Here is a 20922-nt window from a genome sequence, read left to right as displayed (position 1 = left end):
GGTCTCATACCTCTTGACGTGGGCACTAGTCTGAAATCCCAATTTCAGTCTTCGGAACATCTCATATGTTCTGCGACGTTTCAAAACGTCTTTGGTGCCACAATTCTAAACCGTTAGCATTACGCACTGAACTATCACGTAGTTATCAAAACGTGTATGTCAGATGTTCCGCAACATCTACAGACGACGCTGAGGTTCAGCACACCGAGCGGTGCATTAAGGACATAAGCCTTCTGTGCAGCAATGAGGACAATCCTTAGTTTACGGACCCAGTCCGCATAATTGCTACTACCAACTTTCAACTAAATTTTTCTCTAGGAACATATCTAAACCAGTAGAACTTAAAGCGCAAGCTATGACATAATTTGCAAATACCTTTTTGACTATGTTCATGATAATGAAGTTCATCTGATTATGAACTCCCACTCAGATAGACATCCCTCTAGTCATCTAAGTGAAACATGATCCGAGTTCAACTAGGCCGTGTCCGATCATCACGTGAGACGGACTAGTCAAGATCGGTGAACATCTCCATGTTGATCGTATCTTCTATACGACTCATGCTCGACCTTTCGGTCCTCCGTGTTCCGAGGCCATGTCTGTACATGCTAGGCTCGTCAAGTCAACCTAAGTGTATTGCGTGTGTGCCGAGGCCATGTCTGTACATGCTAGGCTCGTCAACACCCGTTGTATTCGAACGTAAGAATCTATCACACCCGATCATCACGTGGTGCTTCGAAACGACGAACCTTCGCAACGGTGCACAGTTAGGGTGAACACTTTCTTGAAATTATTATAAGGGATCATCCTACTTGCTACCGTCGTTCTAAGAAAATAAGATGCAAAAACATGATAAACATCACATGCAATCAAATAGTGACATGATATGGCCAATATCATTATGCTCCTTTGATCTCCATCTTCGGGGCACCATGATCATCTTTGTCACCGGCATGACACCATGATCTCCATCATCATGATCTCCATCATTGTGTCTTCTTGAAGTTGTCATGCCAATGGTTACTTCTACTTCTATGGCTAACGCGCTTAGAAATAAAGTAAAGTAACTTACATGGCGTTATTCAATGACACGCAGGTCATACAAAATAATAAAGACAACTCCTATGGCTCCTGCCGGTTGTCATTCTCATCGACATGCAAGTCGTGATTCTTATTACAAGAATATGATCAATCTCATACATCACATATATCATTCATCACATCTTCTGGCCATATCACATCACAAGGCACATGCTGCAAAAACAAGTTAGACGTCCTCTAATTGTTGTTGCAAGTTTTTACGTGGTTTGTAGGTTTCTAGCAAGAACGTTTCTTACCTACGTATGACCACAACGTGATTTGCCAATTTCCATTTACCCTTCATAAGGACCCTTTTCATCGAATCCGTTCCGACTAAAGTGGGAGAGACAGACACCCGCTAGCCACCTTATGCAACTAGTGCATGTCAGTCGGTGGAACCTGTCTCACGTAAGCGTACGTGTAAGGTCGGTCCGGGCCGCTTCATCCCACAATGCCGCCGAAACAAGATAAGACTAGTAGCGGCAAGAAGAATTGATAAAATCGACGCCCACAACTACTTTGTGTTCTACTCGTGCATAGAAACTACGCATAGACCTAGCTCATGATGCCACTGTTGGGTAACGTAGCAGAAATTCAAAATTTTCTACGCATCACCAAGATCAATCTATGGAGTAATCTAGCAACGAGGGGAAGGGGAGTGAATCTACATACCCTTGTAGATCGCGATGCGGAAGCGTTGCAAGAACGCGGATGAGGGAGTCGTACTCGTAGCGATTCAGATCGCGGTTGATTCCGATCTAAGCACCGAAAGTACGGTGCCTCCGCGTTCAACACACGTACAGCCCGGTGACGTCTCCCACGCCTTGATCCAGCAAGGAGAGAGGGAGAGGTTGGGGAAGACTCCATCCAGCAGCAGCACGACGGCGTGGTGGTGATGGAGGAGCGTGGCAATCCCGCAGGGCTTCGCCAAGCACCGCGGGAGAGGAGGAGGAGGGAGAGGGGTAGGGCAGCACCAAAAGGAGACTTTCTCGTGTCTGTATGGCAGCCCAAACCTCAAGTATATATAGGGGGGAAGAGGGCTGCGCCCCCCTTAGGGTTTCCACCCCCAAGAGGAGGCGGCCAGCCCTAGATCCCATCAAGGGGGGCGGCCAAGGGGAGGAGAGGGGGAGGCGCCCCACTAGATGGGCCCTAAGGCCCATCTGGACCTAGGGTTTGCCCCCTCCCACTCTCCCATGCGCCTTGGGCCTTGGTGGGGGGGCGCACCAGCCCACCTGGGGCTGGTCCCCTCCCACACTTGGCCCACGCAGCCTTCTGGGGCTGGTGGCCCCACTTGGTGGACCCCCGGGACCCTCCCGGTGGTCCCGGTGCATTACCGATTTCACCCGAAACTTTTCCGGTGACCAAAACAGGACTTCCCATATATAAATCTTTACCTCCGGACCATTCCGGAACTCCTCGTGACGTCCGGGATCTCATCCGGGACTCCGAACAACATTCGGTAACCACGTACATACTTTCCCTATAACCCTAGCGTCATCGAACCTTAAGCGTGTAGACCCTACGGGTTCGGGAACCATGCAGACATGACCGAGACGTTCTCCGGTCAATAACCAACAGCGGGATCTGGATACCCATGTTGGCTCCCACATGTTCCACGATGATCTCATCGGATGAACCACGATGCCGGGGATTCAATCAATCCCGTATTCAATTCCCTTTGTCTAACGGTATGTTACTTGCCCGAGATTCGATCGTCGGTATCCCTATACCTTGTTCAATCTCGTTACCGGCAAGTCTCTTTACTCGTTCCGTAACTCACATCATCCCGTGATCAACTCCTTGGTCACACTGTGCACATTATGATGATGTCCTACCGAGTGGGCCCAGAGATACCTCTCCGTTTACACGGAGTGAAAAATCCCAGTCTCGATTCGTGCCAACCCAACAGACACTTTCGGAGATACCCGTAGTGCACCTTTATAGCCACCCAGTTACGTTGTGACGTTTGGTACACCCAAAGCATTCCTACGGTATCCGGGAGTTGCACAATCTCATGGTCTAAGGAAGTGATACTTGACATTAGAAAAGCTCTGAGCAAACGAACTACACGATCTTGTGCTAGGCTTAGGATTGGGTCTTGTCCATCAAATCATTCTCCTAATGATGTGATCCCGTTATCAACGACATCCAATGTCCATGGTCAGGAAACCGTAACCATCTTTTGATCAACGAGCTAGTCTCCTAGAGGCTTACTAGGGACATGGTGTTGTCTATGTATCCACACATGTATCTGAGTTTCCTATCAATACAATTCTAGCATGGATAATAAACGATTATCATGAACAAGGAAATATAATAATAACCTATTTATTATTGCCTCTAGGGCATATTTCCAACACGTGGGTGGAGCCCTCCGTGGACTCGCGCAATCGTTACCGTTCGTCGGTTGAAGTCTCCACCAACGTGAATGTACAATAGCACCACCTATCGGAACCATGCCAAAAATCTTCGTGTCTCCAATTGCGTTTGCACACTCCAATCCTATCCCTTTACTTTCTTGCAAATTGCATATTTTACTTTCCGCTGCTCATATACTCTTGCCATGCTTGCTTGAAATGTATTATGAATGCTTAAACTTGTACTAAAACTCCACCTCTACTTAAAGAACTTAAAAACTGCTACTTTTGCTTGTTGAGGGTCTAATCACCCCCCTCTGGACACCTCTTCTTGATCCTTTCACCGGCGCCGCTCGCCGTCGCCCATCCGCAGCGCCTAGCCGGCGGATCGACCCCGCGCGGCCACCTCCTCCCGCGCCGGCGGCGCCTAATCTTCCCGTACCTCCTCTCGCGCCGCGCTGGGGTTCCCCGACCTCCTGCCGCCGGGGCAAACTACCGACCGAGACACTGGGAAAACCCATTGGTTCGACAATTTCCACTCGGCGGAAGCTGCAGCGAGTGCATACGACATCAAGTCGATGCACTTGTATGACAACGTCGGCCGCCGAAACTTCCCCAACGGCTATCTGCCGCCCCCGAGCCATTGTTGGACCGGAGGGTGGCCAATGCTCGCGAGCGCCGGGAGGGAAGAGAAGCCCGTGAGCGACACATGACCGAGGTTGTCAGCGAGCTGTACATGTCGGAGCTCCATCGGTGCTACCCGAACCAAGTCGAGGCGGAGCGCCGCTGATAGAACCGAGGTCATCGCCCTGTCGTCCGATGAAGAAGGCGAAGGGGACTGAGGCAGCGGAGGCAACATAGGGGAAAACATCTACGATGACGTTGGCGTCCGGTGCAGGACCATCATCTTTGATGGCGGCAGCATCTTCGACGACCCAAACGACGGCAGCGGGCCTGACCCCATGATGAGTGGTCTGTCCAGAGCCGCATGGAAAGTTGTCGCGGAAGAATCCGACAACGATTAAAAATAGTAAGTTTTTGGTTTATTTTCGGTTAAATTAGTAAGCTCAAACTAAGTTTCAGTTAATGACATTGTAAAATATTATCAAGAGTGTCTGTGCGCTGCAATGCGAGAAAAAAATAACACACGCCCTAGCCCAACAACCATGATTGGGGACCCCCAATAGGTCCATGTTCTCTATTTTAACATGGCATCCTATATGCGTTGCCGCTTATTCTCCTTCCCTTCCTTGCCGACGGTGACCCTACTGCTCACACTGGTCAATCCTAAAGCATCACTCTCTCGGCATAAGATGAGAAATCTGCTTTCTTTTGCCCCCCTGCGAAATTTTGCCGATGCGTGCATGCGTGGTTATAAATGGTTTATTTCATCTCCAATCTAGTTTTGTTGAGGTGTTTATTTCCAATCTGAATCTGCACCGATACGAAAGAAAGACGGATCGTACATTGCTGATAAAGGTTCCACCCTAAATAGCATTTTAAAAATAGCTAAAATGTAAAATAACATCATATTTAGATTCTATACATTTTTAATCAAATTTCATACATAACTTGTTAAATTTGGTTAAATTTGGAGTTACAGTTTAAAGATATGACAATTTTTAAATACATATGATATGAAAATGTGGGTTGATTAAACAAATATTAGGGTGTTTTCACAAAACAGCGAACAGTTTTCTGGTGCCACTTAAAAAAGGGCCACAGGTTGAATATCAAATACTACAGGGGTGTTTTGGAAACAATCTGAACGAAACGTTTTCTCACTTAAAAAGGGACCATAGGTAGAATATCAAGAACTATAGGGGGTTTCTATAAAATTATCGACAGACGTCCAGAAGCACTATTCCCTTTATTAGTAGGTATAGATTTTGAATCGGCACCGAACTTCAGTTAGTATGTTAAATAAGTACTTGTTTGAATTGACCTTGTGTTCTTTTGCACCGCATTCTTTTTATACTTGACTAAATTTATGAGTTCGCCTAGGTCCAACCAAAACTTAGTGAGGTAAATTTACTTCACTAAGATTTACTCTGCGGTTAATTTTTAAGGATCGACTTAGAGATGCCCTAACAACTCAGTACCACAATAGAGCCTTCATACACCAACTTCCAATTTGTTGGAGGAGGTCTTGCATGATTTGGATTGGGACTTTTCGTCAAGAGCAAAAGGCGTGACACGACATATCTTCCTTTTTCCTTCTCGAAGAAAATGAGACGTATCTACAGCATGGGTGCACCGCCAATGATTATGCTTTTGGACAACTCGCCATACTTATCTTTATTTATTCATTCATCATCTGATCACTAAGTTTTCCCATAGCAAGCTGAGTGCGTTTGGAAGCCAAAGTATTTTTGTGGTTTTTTAGAATACCGTGGTTTCTGAAAAAACTTTGGTATTCAATACTTTGAGCCGTTTGAATGAAAAAATACTGCAGTTCAACAAACCGTGGTATCTCTAAAACTGTGGTATTTTTTGTTGTATATAAAAAAGAGGCACTGACCTCTTTTTTTAAAACCGAGAAAGCGTTGGCTGCTTGGTCTCTCTTGTGTCCAACTTCTGGCCATTAATGCCTGTGATGCATAAATCGATAGCTAGCCCATCGATACGTCCGGCCGGTTAGAGGTGGACGTACACGTACACGAGCTGCAAACGTCGACCTTTAGTGCATGTGTTAACTACCTCGGTCTTTGATTGATTACAAGAGATAACTCTACTACAGATCTTAGCATCTAGGAGAACATGCTCGTCCAAGACTGAATGCATACGGTGGCTATTACTACAAGCTGATCCCTGACTGTAGCTGAATATGCATGCAACAACGTAACAGTTGATGCAAACCAAAGAAAACTGAGAAAAATTGCTACTTGCCAAACACCTCGGCAGTTTTATCAAAACTGAAAAAAAAACTATGCTTTTTAGAAACTGAAGTATTTATTGCCCATGTATTGTAATACTTAGGTTTTGGAATACCATGGTTTTGAGAAAACGTTGTTGCCAAACTAGGCCTAAGATAGATAAACAACAGAGGAACAAGTTCCTCTCTAGAGACAAACGTGGCGTCATCCGAGCCATCCAAAGAAAAACGATCGGGCCAGATACACTGCGCCCTAGCGAGTCACACGAACGTACGGGAGAAAGAAACCGAAATCAACAACAGGTGGGACGGTCATCTTCCTCCCCCACCCCTCTCCCATCGTCTCCACCCGACCGCCACTCCCCACTCTTGTCGCGACCCCCTCGACGCGGCGGCCGCCGCCGAGATGACCGCCTTCTAGCACACCGGAACCGGCCTCCCGCAGAGTCCCCCGCCCGCCCTGCGTCGCGCCGACAGAGATCCGGGCCATCTTCGGTAAGCTGCTGAGTCCCCCTGCCTCTAATCCCCCCTAGCGATCTGTCCCGATTCGTTTCCGGTTCCTGCCTGCGCGTTCGTGATGTTACGGAGTCTCTCGTGACCAGATGCGTGGTTGGGCCGTGGCTTTTGGTCCTCCTTTTACCGTAGGGCGCTTGGGGTGGAGACCTCGCCGATTTGGGGATTTCCATGGCTGTTTGTAGGCACGAAATGTCGGATTGGGAAAAAATATATTATAAAACGATGGTTAGTGAAATCTCTATGCCTTGCACGATGATAAGGACAGATGGTTTGTAGCCTGAAGCCGAGGAGTAACCAGTAGGCGGGATAATGTTGTAATTCCATGGGAATTGTGTGACTGATAACTTCTTAGGATTTATGGGTCTGATGACATTTTCTACTCGTAGAAGGTAGGGAATATATAGACTCGATTATCTAAGCAGGGCTGAGTCGAGTCTGCTAGAAACTATTTCTAACTGAACCTGTTTGAGGAGTCATAGGTTTCATTAGGCTCTGGATATTGTATGATTGTGAACCTGTCATGATGTGAATGACTATTTTATTTCCAAAGTTTGTTGAAAACAAGAAATCACATCTCTTTGCTTAAGAATTGCTGTGTTCACTGCGATACAATTAAATAGCTCAATTTGGCGTATTAGCATCAACTCAGAACCTGTTATTGCTTTCATCAATTGGGCTGAACTAGACTTGGTAGTCCTACGTTTTGTAATTTATGTTCAGAAGAAGCGATGTTTTCTTTTGACCACTATAAGCATTCTTCTTATTGCAACTATTAAATGATGAGTAAGCCATGTGTAGACTTTGTAGGATTTATTTGATCCTCCCATAGTTCTATTTAGGGATGTTAAGTTGGGCAATAGCTCAGCTAGCCAGCTTTTGCTTTGGTTCTTTTGCCTACCAGCCTTGCCCTGTGAAACTGTTGTCAGGAGTGGGTCGTTGGTTTTTCTGTGCGAAAAGTTTGCCGCCGGAAGCGAGCCGATTTGGTTCTCCTGATCTAGCAAGGTTTTTATAGCCCACCCAAGCTAGCTGGCCCACAAAAGCTAAGATATTTGAACAGTTCCAAACACCTAGCCTTGCCCGGCAAGGCTATAACTATTCTTGCCTAGGATCCAAAGGAGTCCTTAATGTGCAGCTAGTCCTCTGTAGGCTTTACCGAGCGGATTAAAACAATGTGTTGATAATATTTATTTTCCATTAGTGTGCAGTAAGCTCAGATGATTTCTTACATAACCCATAGGCCATAGTAGATCTCCTCAGTTAATTTACCATGATTTTGTAACTCTAGGGTAGTTTCTTCTAGTTTATATGTTACGTTAGTGATAACTAACTGTTTGAAAAGCAACTGCAGGTCTAATGTGATAACATACATGTAGTTTGTCTAAACAGTTCTTATCTAAAACTATTGAATGATGCTCCTTCACGATAAGTTCCCAGCAGTAAGAATGTTTACAGTAACTTTCATGGATGAATTCCTGCTTGCCGAGTTTCTCACCTTCTTTAGATACCACAGTTATTGTCAATTTATTTATTAGCTTTTTTTATTAGAGAAGTGCTATATGTACTGGAAAATCTGTACAAATTAATACTTACTTAGTGTAGCTACAAAGCCGACTGAGAAAATCGCTACCTAATCAACTAGGCCACGCATCATTAATCTCTCCTCTCGACTAAAGTAGGTACATATGCAGTCAGTAACATCGCTTGGCACTCTCAGCATTTCTGTGTTTGTTATGTGGTTTCTGAAATAGCTAATGCACAGGGAAACTGTATTATTGTTTTAAAAAATAAACATGATTATGTAATTAATATGACTCATTGCCTGTCTTGTCAATTGGTTGTTTACTTGATGTTTTTATGGACTGCTGGCTTTATTTCATTTGTGATGAGAGCATTTCACTTTTCGCTCAACATAAATAGTTCTGGTCAGTTTTACTGGAGAAATTGGTATTCCCTAGGTATGGTATTGTTTGCTTGTGAGGCATTCTGATTTTTTGCTGTACATCAGGACTGCAGATGCACAAAACATAGTGTACCAGCTCTTCCTCACTCAACATGTGGAGTTTTGCATCAAATGCCATAGCTGGAAGCATAAAGAAAAAGGTACAACCATCAAAAGGCAGCCTATCCAATCATGATTGCTCTGATGACGATGGTTCTTCATGTGCAAGTCGAGAGGAAGGCCTTGAATGCCCAATATGCTGCGAATCCTTCAACATCGTAGAGAACGTTCCTTATGTCTTGTGGTGTGGTCACACAATGTGCAAGAACTGCATCTTGGGCCTTCAGTGGGCTGTTGTCAAGTTCCCAACCCTTCCTATCCAGCTGCCTCTCTTTGTCTCGTGTCCTTGGTGCAACCTATTATCTTTCCGGCTGGTGTACAAGGGCAACCTCAAGTTCCCACGCAAGAACTACTTTCTGCTGTGGATGGTTGAGAGCATGAATGGTGACAGAGCAAAGTTCCATTCCTCTGGTCATGAAGAGCGCCAATCAGTATGTCCGTCCAGTGGTGGCACCAGTTCCAGTCAACACCACCGAAGAACCCCCACGGCACGAGCAGAGACCTCCTCGTCTGCCAGAGATAGAAATGCCGCTGCCAACACCCCCAACACTGCCAGCGTGTCTCTCCAAAAGCTCATGGTGTGCTTCGTGCAGCTGACGGCCAAGTTCCCGCTCGTGATAATGTTCCTCCTAATAGTTCTCTACGCCGTCCCTGCCAGCGCTGCGGTTCTGCTCCTGTACGTCCTTGTCACGTTTTTGTTTGCGCTGCCGTCGTTTCTGATCCTCTACTTTGCTTATCCAACCTTGGACTGGCTCGTGAGAGAGATATTCACTTGAGCCGTGCTGTTCTGAAATGTAAGTACAGTTTATGTAGCTTTGTGACGGTGAAACAAAGCTTGGATATCTGTTCCATCCATGGCACCGCTTTGCTGTTATGGCCACTGTATAGATTGCCCTTTTCTGCTCCTTGTTTTTTCCCCCTTTTCTGCTCTGGCCTTTTGAGGCTGTGGTTTGCTGTAACTGTCTGCTCATTGAAATGTTGTTCTTGTTCATGAGTGGCCCAACCTTTGTAATTTTCCTTTTGTTATGGTCAGGTGTTTTACCATGTTTTGCCGCTCTTTCGGGAATGCTCGCGTTGCGATGTTCTCATACAGTTGTTTACATTTTGGTACCGATTCTTCGTTTGGGACATAGCATCCGCATGTCGAAGTGTGGTGCAGTAGACGTCCGCCTTCTCGGACTTGCCCAACCAAACATGGCGTTGGCATTGCTATTCATCAAGTTTACTAACGCTTTATAAGCTTGGGCCGGATCGGCATGTTGGCCACGGTCCTTGGCCCTGACGAATACCCTCGCCTTCGACCAGTCTGTTGCGGAGAACGCCTACACTGAATTGCAAATCCATCCGCCCTGTCCCAGCGTGTGCGGTCCGGCCGCTACACATGTTTTTGTTTGGATATGCAGCTACACATGCTTTGGCTCGTAGAAAGCACGAAGAACCAATAACACGCTGATAAGATTACGGATCTGCTACGCAACTAGGGGCGTGTTTGGTTACATTGCCAATCGAGCCTGGCCCGGCGAGCCCGGCTCTACTGAGCCGGTTTGAGTGGATGCAGGCAAAAAGACATCGGATGCACATAGTTTGGTTACCTGCATGTACCTTAGTTGCATGAGACAACCATTTTTGACCCGGCGTTTGGTTGCCCGTATTGCATTAGGCGCACATATGACATGGTGTTTGGTTGCAACCTGCATAAGGTGTTGTCACCACTTCTAACTAGTGGTGAGCTTACCACACATAATCTGAACATGTAGTGCAAGCTAGTTAAACAAATGACAGTTCATCCTAACTACTATCAAACGACAGTTCAAATTATTAAGAGCCATTGGCTAAATAGGGGATAGTTCATCGATGTTGCTGCTAATAGATCATCCTCTTCATCTTCCTCTTCTTCTGCTTCTGCTGCTGCTGCTTCTTCTTCCTCCTCCTCTTCTTCAAATCCTGCACTGTCTGTTAAGCCACATTGCCTCTGCCCACTCCAACCTTTTGTTTTTCCAGGCGTCATTGTCAAATGCCTCGACACCATGGCCGGAGCTAACAACATTGTCAGGCTCGACCTCTTCCTCCTCAGGCACGTGTTCATCAAAGCCCCACTGGAGGATCCAGTTATGCAGAATGCAATAAGGAAGAACAAGCTTAACCTGAGTGGAGTATGGGTGGAATGGCTTCTGATCCAGAATCTTAAACCTATTCTTCAGATCTCCAAATGCCCTCTCAACAGTTACTCTAAGGCTGGAGTGTCTGAGATTAAACAACTCCTATGCAGTCCTATGATAGTTCCTACCAGAGAACTCATTGAGATGGTACCTAGTTTTCTTGAAGGGTGGAAGAATACCCGGCCGACGTGCATAGCCAGCATCTCCAAGGTAGAACTTGTCGTCGGGGATGTTGATCCCATCAGGTCGACTCATGCTGTCAGTGAGAATGTTAGCATCATGCGCTAACCCCTCCCAGCCAGCCAACACATATGTGAACTTTAGATCAAAGTCAACAGCAGCAAGCACATTCTGGCTTGTGTAGTGCTTCTTGTAGGGTAACGCAGTAATTTCATAAAATTTCCTACGCACACGCAAGATCATGGTGATGCATAGCAACGAGATGGGAGAGTGTTGTCTACGTACCCTCGTAGACCGTAAGCGGAAGCGTTATGATAACGCAGTTGATGTAGTCATACGTCTTCACGATCCGACCGATCCAAGTACCGAACACACGGCACCTCCGAGTTCAGCACACGTTCAGCTCGGTGACGTCCCACGAACTCACTATCCAGCAGAGCTTTGAGGGAGAGTTCCGTCAGCACGACGGCGTGATGACGGTGATGATGATGTTACCGACGCAGGGCTTCGCCTAAGCACCGCTACGATATGACCGAGGTGGATTATGGTGGAGGGGGGCACCGCACACGGCTAAAAGATCAACTGATCAACTTGTGTGTCTATGGGGTGCCCCTTCCCCGTATATAAAGGAGTGGAGGAGGGGGAGGGCCGACCCTCTACTATGGCACGCCCTGGGGAGTCCTACTCCCACCGGGAGTAGGATTCCTCCCTTTCCAAGTAGTAGGAGTAGGAGAGAAGGAAGGGGAAAAGAGAAGAGAAGGAAGGAGGGGCGCCGCCCCTCCCCCTAGTCCAATTCGGACTAGGCCTTGGGGGGGGGGGGCACGCGGCCTGCCCTAGGCAGCCCCTCTCTCTCTCCCCTAAAGCCCAATAAGGCCCATATACTCCCCGGCGAATTCCCGTAACTCTCCGGTACTCCGATAAATACCCGAACCACTCAGAACCTTTCCGATGTCCGAATATAGTCGTCCAATATATCGATCTTTACGTCTTGACCATTTCGAGACTCCTCGTCATGTCCCCGATCTCATCCGGGACTCCGAACTACCTTCGGTACATCAAAACACATAAACTCATAATACCGATCGTCAGCGAACGTTAAGCGTGCGGACCCTACGGGTTTGAGAATTATGTAGACATGACCGAGACTCATCTCCGGTCAATAACCAATAGCGGAACCTGGATGCTCATATTGGTTCCTACATATTCTACGAAGATCTTTATCGGCCAAACCGCATAACAACATACGTTGTTCCCTTTGTCATCGGTATGTTACTTGCCCGAGATTCGATCGTCGGTATCTCAATACCCAGTTCAATCTCGTTACCGGCAAGTCTCTTTACTCGTTCCGTAATGCATCATCCCGCAACTAACTCATTAGTCACATTGTTTGCAAGGCTTATAGTGATGTGCATTACCGAGAGGGCCCAGAGATACCTCTCCGACAATCGGAGTGACAAATCTTAATCTTGATCTATGCCAACTCAACAAGTACCATCGGAGACACCTGTAGAGCACCTTTATAATCACCCAGTTACGTTGTGACGTTTGGTAGCACACAAAGTGTTCCTCCGGTATTCGGGAGTTGCATAATCTCATAGTCATAGGAACATGTATAAGTCATGAAGAAAGCAATAGCAATATACTAAACAATCAAATGCTAAGCTAACGGAATGGGTCAAGTCAATCACATCATTCTCTAATGATGTGATCCCGTTAATCAAATGACAACTCATGTCTATGGCTAGGAAACTTAACCATCATTGATTTAACGAGCTAGTCAAGTAGAGGCATACTAGTGACACTCTGTTTGTCTATGTATCCACACATGTACTAAGTTTCCGGTTAATACAATTCTAGCATGAATAATAAACATTTATCATGATATAAGGAAATATAAATAACAACTTTATTATTGCCTCTAGGGCATATTTCCTTCAGTCTCCCACTTGCACTAGAGTCAATAATCTAGTTCACATCGCCATGTGATTTAACACTAATAGTTCACATCACCATGTGATTAATAGTTCATATCGCCATGTGACCAATACTCAAAGGGTTTACTAGATCAGTAATCTAGTTCACATCGCCATGTGACTAACACTCAAAGAGTACTAAGGTGTGATCATGTTTTGCTTGTGAGAGAAGTTTAGTCAACAGGTCTGTCAAATTCAGATCCGTATGTATTTTGCAAATTTCTATGTCTACAATGCTCTTCATGGAGCTACTTTAGCTAATTGCTCCCACTTTCAATATGTATCTGGATTGTGACTTAGAGTCATCCAGATCGGTGTCAAAGCTTGCATCGGCGTAACCCTTTACGACGAACCTTTTGTCACCTCCATAATCGAGAAACATATCCTTATTCCACTAAGGATAATTTTGACCGCTGTCTAGTGATCTACTCCTAGATCACTATTGTACTCCCTTGCCAAACTCAGTGTAGGGTATACAATAGATCTGGTACACAGCATGGCATACTTTATAGATCCTATGGCTGAGGCATAGGGAATGACTTTCATTCTCTTTCTATCTTCTGCCGTTGTCGGGCTTTGAGTCTTACTCAATTTCACACCTTGTAACACAGGCAAGAACTCTTTCTTTGACTGTTCCATTTTGAACTACTTCAAAATCTTGTCAAGGTATGTACTCATTGAAAAAACTTATTAAGCGTCTTGATCTATCTCTATAGATCTTGATGCTCAATATGTAAGCAGCTTCACCGAGGTCTTTCTTTGAAAAACTCCTTTCAAATACTCCTTTATGCTTTCCATAAAATTCTACATTATTTCCGATCAACAATATGTCATTCACATATACTTCTCAGAAATGTTGTAGTGCTCCCACTCACCCTTCTGTAAATACAGGCTTCACCGCAAGTCTGTATAAAACTATATGCTTTGATCAACTTATCAAAGCGTATATTCCAACTCCAAGATGCTTGCACCAGTCCATAGATGGATCGCTGGAGCTTGCACATTTTGTTAGCACCTTTAGGATTGACAAAACCTTCTGGTTGCATCATATACAACTCTTCTTTAAGAAATCCATTAAGGAATGTAGTTTTGACATCCATTTGCTAGATTTCATAAAATGTGGCAATTTGCTAACATGATTCGGACAGACTTAAGCATCGCTACGAGTGAGAAAATCTCATCGTAGTCAACACTTTGAACTTTGTCAAAACCTTTTCGATAAGTCTAGCTTTGTAGGTAGTAACACTACTATCAGCATCCGTCTTCCTCTTGAACATCCATTTATTTTCTATGACTTGCCGATCATCGGGCAAGTCAACCAAAGTCCACACTTTGTTCTCATACATGGATCCAATCTCAGATTTCATGGCCTCAAGCCATTTCGCGGAATCTGGGCTCATCATCGCTTCCTCATAGTTCGTAGGTTTGTCATGGTCTAGTAACATGATTTCCAGAACATGATTACCGCACCACTTTGGTGCGGAACATATTCTGGTTGACCTACGAGGTTCGGTAGTGACTTGATCTGAAGTTTCATGATCATCATCATTAATTTCCTCACTAATTGGTGTAGGCATCACTGGAACTGATTTATGTGATGAACTACTTTCCAATTCGGGAGAAGGTACAATTACCTTATCAAGTTCTACTTTCCTCCCATCCACTTCTTTCGAGAGAAACTCCTTCTCCAGAAAGGATCCATTCTTAGCAACAAAGATATTGCCTTCAGATCTGTGATAGAAGGTGTACTCAACAGTCTCTTTTGGGTATCCTATGAAGACACATTTCTCCGATTTGGGTTCGAGCTTATCGGGTTGAAGCTTTTTCACATAAGCATCGCAGCCCCAAACTTTAAGAAACGACAACTTTGGTTTCTTGCCAAACCATAGTCCATAAGGTGTCGTCTCAACGGATTCAGATGGTGCCCTTATTTAATGTGAATGCAGCTGTCTCTAATGCATAACCCCAAAACGATAGTGGTAAATCGGTAAGAGACATCATAGAATGCACTATATCCAATAAAGTACGGTTATGACGTTCGGACGCACCATTATGCTGTGGTGTTCCGGGTGGCGTGAGTTGCGAAACTATTCCACATAGTTTCAAATGAAGGCCAAACTCGTAAGTCAAATATTCGCCTCTGCGATCAGATTGTAGAAACTTTATTTTCTTGTTATGATGATTCTCCACTTCACTCTGAAATTCTTTGAACTTTTCAAATGTTTCAGACTTATGTTTCATCAAGTAGATATACCCATATCTGCTCAAATCATCTGTGAAGGTCAGAAAATAATGATACCCGCCGCGAGCCTCAACACTCATCGGACCGTATACATCAGTATGTATTATTTCCAATAAGTCAGTTGCTCGCTCCATTGTTCGGGAGAATGGAGTTTTAGTCATCTTGCCCATGAGGCATGGTTCGCAAGCATCAAGTGATTCATAATCAAGTGATTCCAAAAGCCCATCAGCATGGAGTTTCTTCATGCGCTTTACACCAATATGACCTAAACGGCAGTGCCACAAATAAGTTGCACTATCATTATTAACTTTGCATCTTTTGGCTTCAATATTATGAATACGTGTATCACTACAATCGAGATTCAATAAACCACTTATATTGAGTGTATGACCGTCGAAGGTTTTATTCATGTAAATAGAACAACAATTATTCTTTGATTTAAATGAATAACCGTATTGCAATAAACATGATCCAATCATATTCATGCTCAATGCAAACACCAAATAACATTTAGGTTCAACACTAATCCCGAAGGTAAAGGGAGTGTGTGATGGTGATCTTATCAATCTTGGAACCACTTCCAACACACATAATCACCTCGCCCTTAACTAGTCTCTGTTTATTTTGCAACTCCCGTTTTGAGTTACTACTCTTAGCAACTGAACCAGTATCAAATACTGAGGGGTTGCTATAAACACTAGTAAAGTACACATCAATAACATGTATATCAAATATACTTTTGTTCACTTTGCCATCCTTCTTATCCGCCAAGTATCTAGGGCAGTTCCACTTCCAGTGACCATTTCCTTTGCAGTAGAAGCACTTAGTTCCAGGCTTGGGTCTAGTTTTGGGTTTCTTCATGGGAGCAACAACTTGATTGCTATTCTTCTTTGAAGTTCCCCTTCTATCCCTTTGCCCTTTTCTTGAAACTAGTGGTCTTTGTTAACCATCAACACTTGATGCTCTTTCTTGATTTCTACCTTCGTCGATTTCAATATCGCGAAGAGCTCTGGAATTACTTTCGTCATCCCTTGCATATTATAGTTTATCACGAAGTTCTAGTAACTTGGAGATAGTGACTAGAGAACTTTGTCAATTACTATCTTATCTGGAAGATTAACTCCCACTTGATTCAAGCAATTGTAGTACCCAGACAATCTGAGTACATGCTCACTGGTTGAGCTATTCTCCTCCATCTTGTAGGCAAAGTACTGTCAGAGGTCTCATACCTCTCGACACGGGCATGAGTCTGAAATACCAATTTCAACTCTTGGAACATCTTATATGCTCCGTGGCGTTCAAAACATTTTTAAGTACCGGTTCTAAGCCGTAAAGCATGGTGCACTAAACTATCAAGTAGTCATCATACCGAGCTTTGTCAAACGTTCATAACGTCTGCATCTGCTCCTGCAATAGGCCTGTCACCTAGCGGTGCATCAAGGACATAATTCTTATGTGCAGCAATGAGGATAATCCTCAGACCATGGACCAAGTCCGCATCATTGCTACTGACATTTTTCAACATAGTTTTTCTCTAGGAATATATCAAAAAATAAACGGGGAGATACATCGCGATCTATTGATCTTCAACATAGATATGCTAATACTACCAGGACTAAGTTCATGATAAATCAAAGTTTAATTAATCATATTACTAAAGAACTCCCACTTAGATAGACATCCCTCTAATCATCTAAGTGATCACTGTTGGAAATATGCCCTAGAGGCAATAATAAAATGGTTATTATTATATTTCCTTGTTCAAGATAATTGTCTATTGTTCATGCTATAATTGTGTTATCCAGAAATCGTAATACATGTGTGAATACATAGACCACAATGTGTCCCTAGTAAGCCTCTAGTTGACTAGCTCGTTGATCAACAGATAGTCATGGTTTCCTGACTATGGACATTGGATGTCATTGATAACGGGATCACATCATTAGGAGAATGATGTGATGGACAAGACCCAATACTAAGCATAGCACAAGATCGTGTAGTTCGTTTGCTAGAGCTTTTCCAATGTCAAGTATCATTTCCTTAGACCAGGAGATCGTGTAACTCCCGGATGCCGTAGGAGTGCTTTGGGTACCAAACGTCACAACGTAACTGGGTGACTATAAAGGTACACTACAGGTATCTCTGAAAGTGTCTGTTGGTTTGACACGGATCGAGACTGGGATTTGTCACTCCGTATGACGGAGAGGTATCTCTGGGCCCACTCGGTAATGCATCATCATAATGAGCTCAAAGTGACCAAGTGGTTGGTCACGGGATCATGCATTACGGTACAAGTAAAGTGACTTGCCGGTAACGAGATTGAACGAGGTATTGGGATACCGACGATCGAATCTCGGTCAAGTAACGTACCGATTGACAAAGGGAATTGTATACGGGATTGATTGAATCCTCGACATCGTGGTTCATCCGATGAGATCATCGTGGAACATGTGGGAGCCAACATGGGTATCCAGATCCCGCTGTTGGTTATTGACCGGAGAGTCGTCTCGGTCATGTCTGGATGTCTCCCGAACCCGTAGGGTCTACACACTTAAGGTTCGGTGACGCTAGGGTTGTAGAGATATTAGTATGCGGTAACTCGAAAGTTGTTCGGAGTCCCGAATGAGATCCCGGACGTCACGAGGAGTTCCGGAATGGTCCGGAGGTGAAGAATTATATATAGGAAGTCCAGTTTCGGCCACCAGGAAAGTTTCGGCGGTCACCGGTATTGTACCGGGACCACCGGAAGGGTCCTGGGGGTCCACCGGGTGGGGCCACCTATCCCGGAGGGCCCCATGGGCTGAAGTGGGAGGGGAACAAGCCCCTGGTGGGCTGGTGCGCCCCCCTTGGGCCTCCTCTGCGCCTAGGGTTGGAAACCCTAGGGGTGGGGGCGCCCCCCACTTGGCTTGGGGGGGAAGCCACCCCTTGGCCGCCGCCCCCCTTGGAGATCAGATCGCCTAGGGCCGGCGCCCCCTCCAGGAGGCCTATATATAGGGGGGGGAGGGAGGGCAGCCGCACCACAGCCCCTGGCGCCTCCATCTCCCTCCCGTGACACCTCTCCCTCTCGCTGAGCTTGGCGAAGCCCTGCCGAGATCCCCGCTACTTCCACCACCACGCCGTCGTGCTGCTGGATCTCCATCAACCTCTCCTTCCCCCTTGCTGGATCAGGAAGGAGGAGACGTCTTCCCCAACCGTACGTGTGTTGAACGCGGAGGTGCCGTCCGTTCGGCGCCCGGTCATTGGTGATTTGGATCACGACGAGTACGACTCCATCAACCCCATTCACTTGAACGCTTCCGCTCGCGATCTACAAGGGTATGTAGATGCACTCCTCTCTCTCGTTGCTAGATGACTCCATAGATTGATCTTGGTGATGCGTAGAAAATTTTAAATTTCTGCTACGATCCCCAACAGTGGCATCATGAGCTAGGTCTATGCGTAGTTTCTATGCACGAGTAGAACACAAACTTGTTGTGGGCGTAGATGTTGTCAATTTTCTTGCCACCACTAGTCTTATCTTGTTTCGGTGGCATCGTGGGATGAAGCGGCCCGGACCGACCTTACACGTACGCTTACATGAGACAGGTTCCACCGACTGACATGCACTAGTTGCATAAGGTGGCTAGCGGGTGTCTGTCTCTCCCACTTTAGTCGAATCGGATTCGATGAAAAGGGTCCTTATGAAGGGTAAATAGAAGTTGGCATATCATGTTGTGGTTTTACGTAGGTAAGAAACGTTCTTGCTAGAAACCTATAGCAGCCACGTAAAAAACTTGCAACAACAATTAGAGGACGTCTAACTTGTTTTTGCAGCATATGCCTTGTGATGTGATATGGCCAAAAGGATGTGATGAATGAAATATATGTGATGTATGAGATTGATCATGTTCTTGTAATAGGAATCACGACTTGCATGTCGATGAGTATGACAACCGGCAGGAGCCATAGGAGTTGTCTTTATTTTTTTGTATGACCTGCGTGTCATTGAATAACGCCATGTAAATTACTTTACTTTATTGCTAAACATGTTAGCCATAGAAGTAGAAGTAATCGTTGGCGTGACAACTTCATGAAGACACGATGATGGAGATCATGGTGTCATGTCGGTGACGAAGATGATCATGGCACCCCGAAGATGGAGATCAAAAGGAGCAAAATGATATTGGCCATATCATGTCACTATTTGATTGCATGTGATGTTTATCATGTTTTACATCTTATTTGCTTAGAACGACGGTAGCTTAAATAAGATGATCCCTCGCAATAATTTCAAGAAAGTGTTCCCCCTAACTGTGCACCGTTGCGAAGGTTCGTTGTTTTGAAGCACCACGTGATGATCGGGTGTGATAGATTCTAACGTTCGAATACAACGGGTGTAAGCCAGATTTACACACGCAATACACTTAGGTTGACTTGACGAGCCTAGCATGTACAGACATGGCCTCGGAACACGGAAGACCGAAAGGTCGAGCATGAGTCGTATAGAAGATACGATCAACATGAAGATGTTCACCGATGTTGACTAGTCCGTCTCACGTGATGATCGGACACGGCCTAGTTGACTCGGATCATGTTTCACTTAGATGACTGGAGGGATGTCTATCTGAGTGGGAGTTCATTGAATAATTTGATTAGATGAACTTAATTATCATGAACTTAGTCTAAAATCTTTACAATATGTCTTGTAGATCAAATGGCCCACGTTGCCCTCAACTTCAACGCGTTCCTAGAGAAAACCAAGCTGAAAGATGATGGCAACAACTATACGGACTGGGTCCGGAACCTGAGGATCATCCTCATAGCTGCCAAGAAAGATTATGTCCTAGAAGCACCGCTAGGTGATGCACCCATCCCAGAGAACCAAGACGTTATGAACGCTTGGCAGTCACGTGCTGATGATTACTCCCTCGTTCAGTGCGGCATGCTTTACAACTTAGAACCGGGGCTCCAAAAGCGTTTTGAGCAACACAGAGCATATGAGATGTTCGAAGAGCTAAAAATGGTTTTCCAAGCTCATGCCCGGGTCGAGAGATATGAAGTCTCCGACAAGTTGTTCAGTTGTAAGATGGAGGAAAACAGTTCTGTCAGTGAGCACATACTAAAAATGTCTGGGTTGCACAACCGCTTGACTCAGCTGGGAGTTAATCTCCCGGATGACGCGGTCATTGACAGAATCCTTTAGTCGCTTCCACCAAGCTACAAGAGCTTTGTGATGAACTTCAATATGCAGGGGATGGAAAATACCATTCCTGAGGTATATTCAATGCTGAAATCAGCGGAGGTGGAGATCAGAAAGGAACATCAAGTGTTGATGGTGAATAAAACCACTAAGTTCAAGAAAGGCAAGGGTAAGAAGAACTTCAAGAAGGACGGCAAGGGAGTTGCCGCGCCCGGTAAGCCAGTTGCCGGGAAGAAGCCAAAGAATGGACCCAAGCCTGAGACTGAGTGCTTTTATTGCAAGGGAAGTGGTCACTGGAAGCG

General features: G+C 45.2%; 1 protein-coding gene across 2 annotated transcripts; it reads left to right on the top strand.

The window, feature by feature from the left end:
- Positions 1-6576: 6576 nt before the first annotated feature.
- LOC123098293 (uncharacterized) lies at positions 6577-9931 on the top strand. Of its 2 annotated transcripts, none has more exons than XM_044520254.1 (2): positions 6577-6807; positions 8834-9931. In XM_044520254.1, the coding sequence occupies exon 2, from the start codon at positions 8881-8883 to the stop codon at positions 9661-9663; it is 783 nt and encodes a 260-aa protein (XP_044376189.1). In that variant the 5' UTR covers positions 6577-6807; positions 8834-8880; the 3' UTR covers positions 9664-9931. The 2 variants fall into 2 exon arrangements, with proteins under 2 accessions (XP_044376189.1, XP_044376190.1); XM_044520255.1 differs by having other exon boundaries at positions 6611-6807; positions 8842-9931.
- Positions 9932-20922: the final 10991 nt, after the last annotated feature.

This window comes from Triticum aestivum, chromosome 4D (assembly GCF_018294505.1).
Source record: "Triticum aestivum cultivar Chinese Spring chromosome 4D, IWGSC CS RefSeq v2.1, whole genome shotgun sequence".
Classification (NCBI taxonomy): Eukaryota; Viridiplantae; Streptophyta; class Magnoliopsida; order Poales; family Poaceae; genus Triticum; species Triticum aestivum.
The sequence above is the reverse complement of the archived record's forward strand: the minus strand, read 5'-3'. Positions and strand labels throughout refer to the sequence as shown.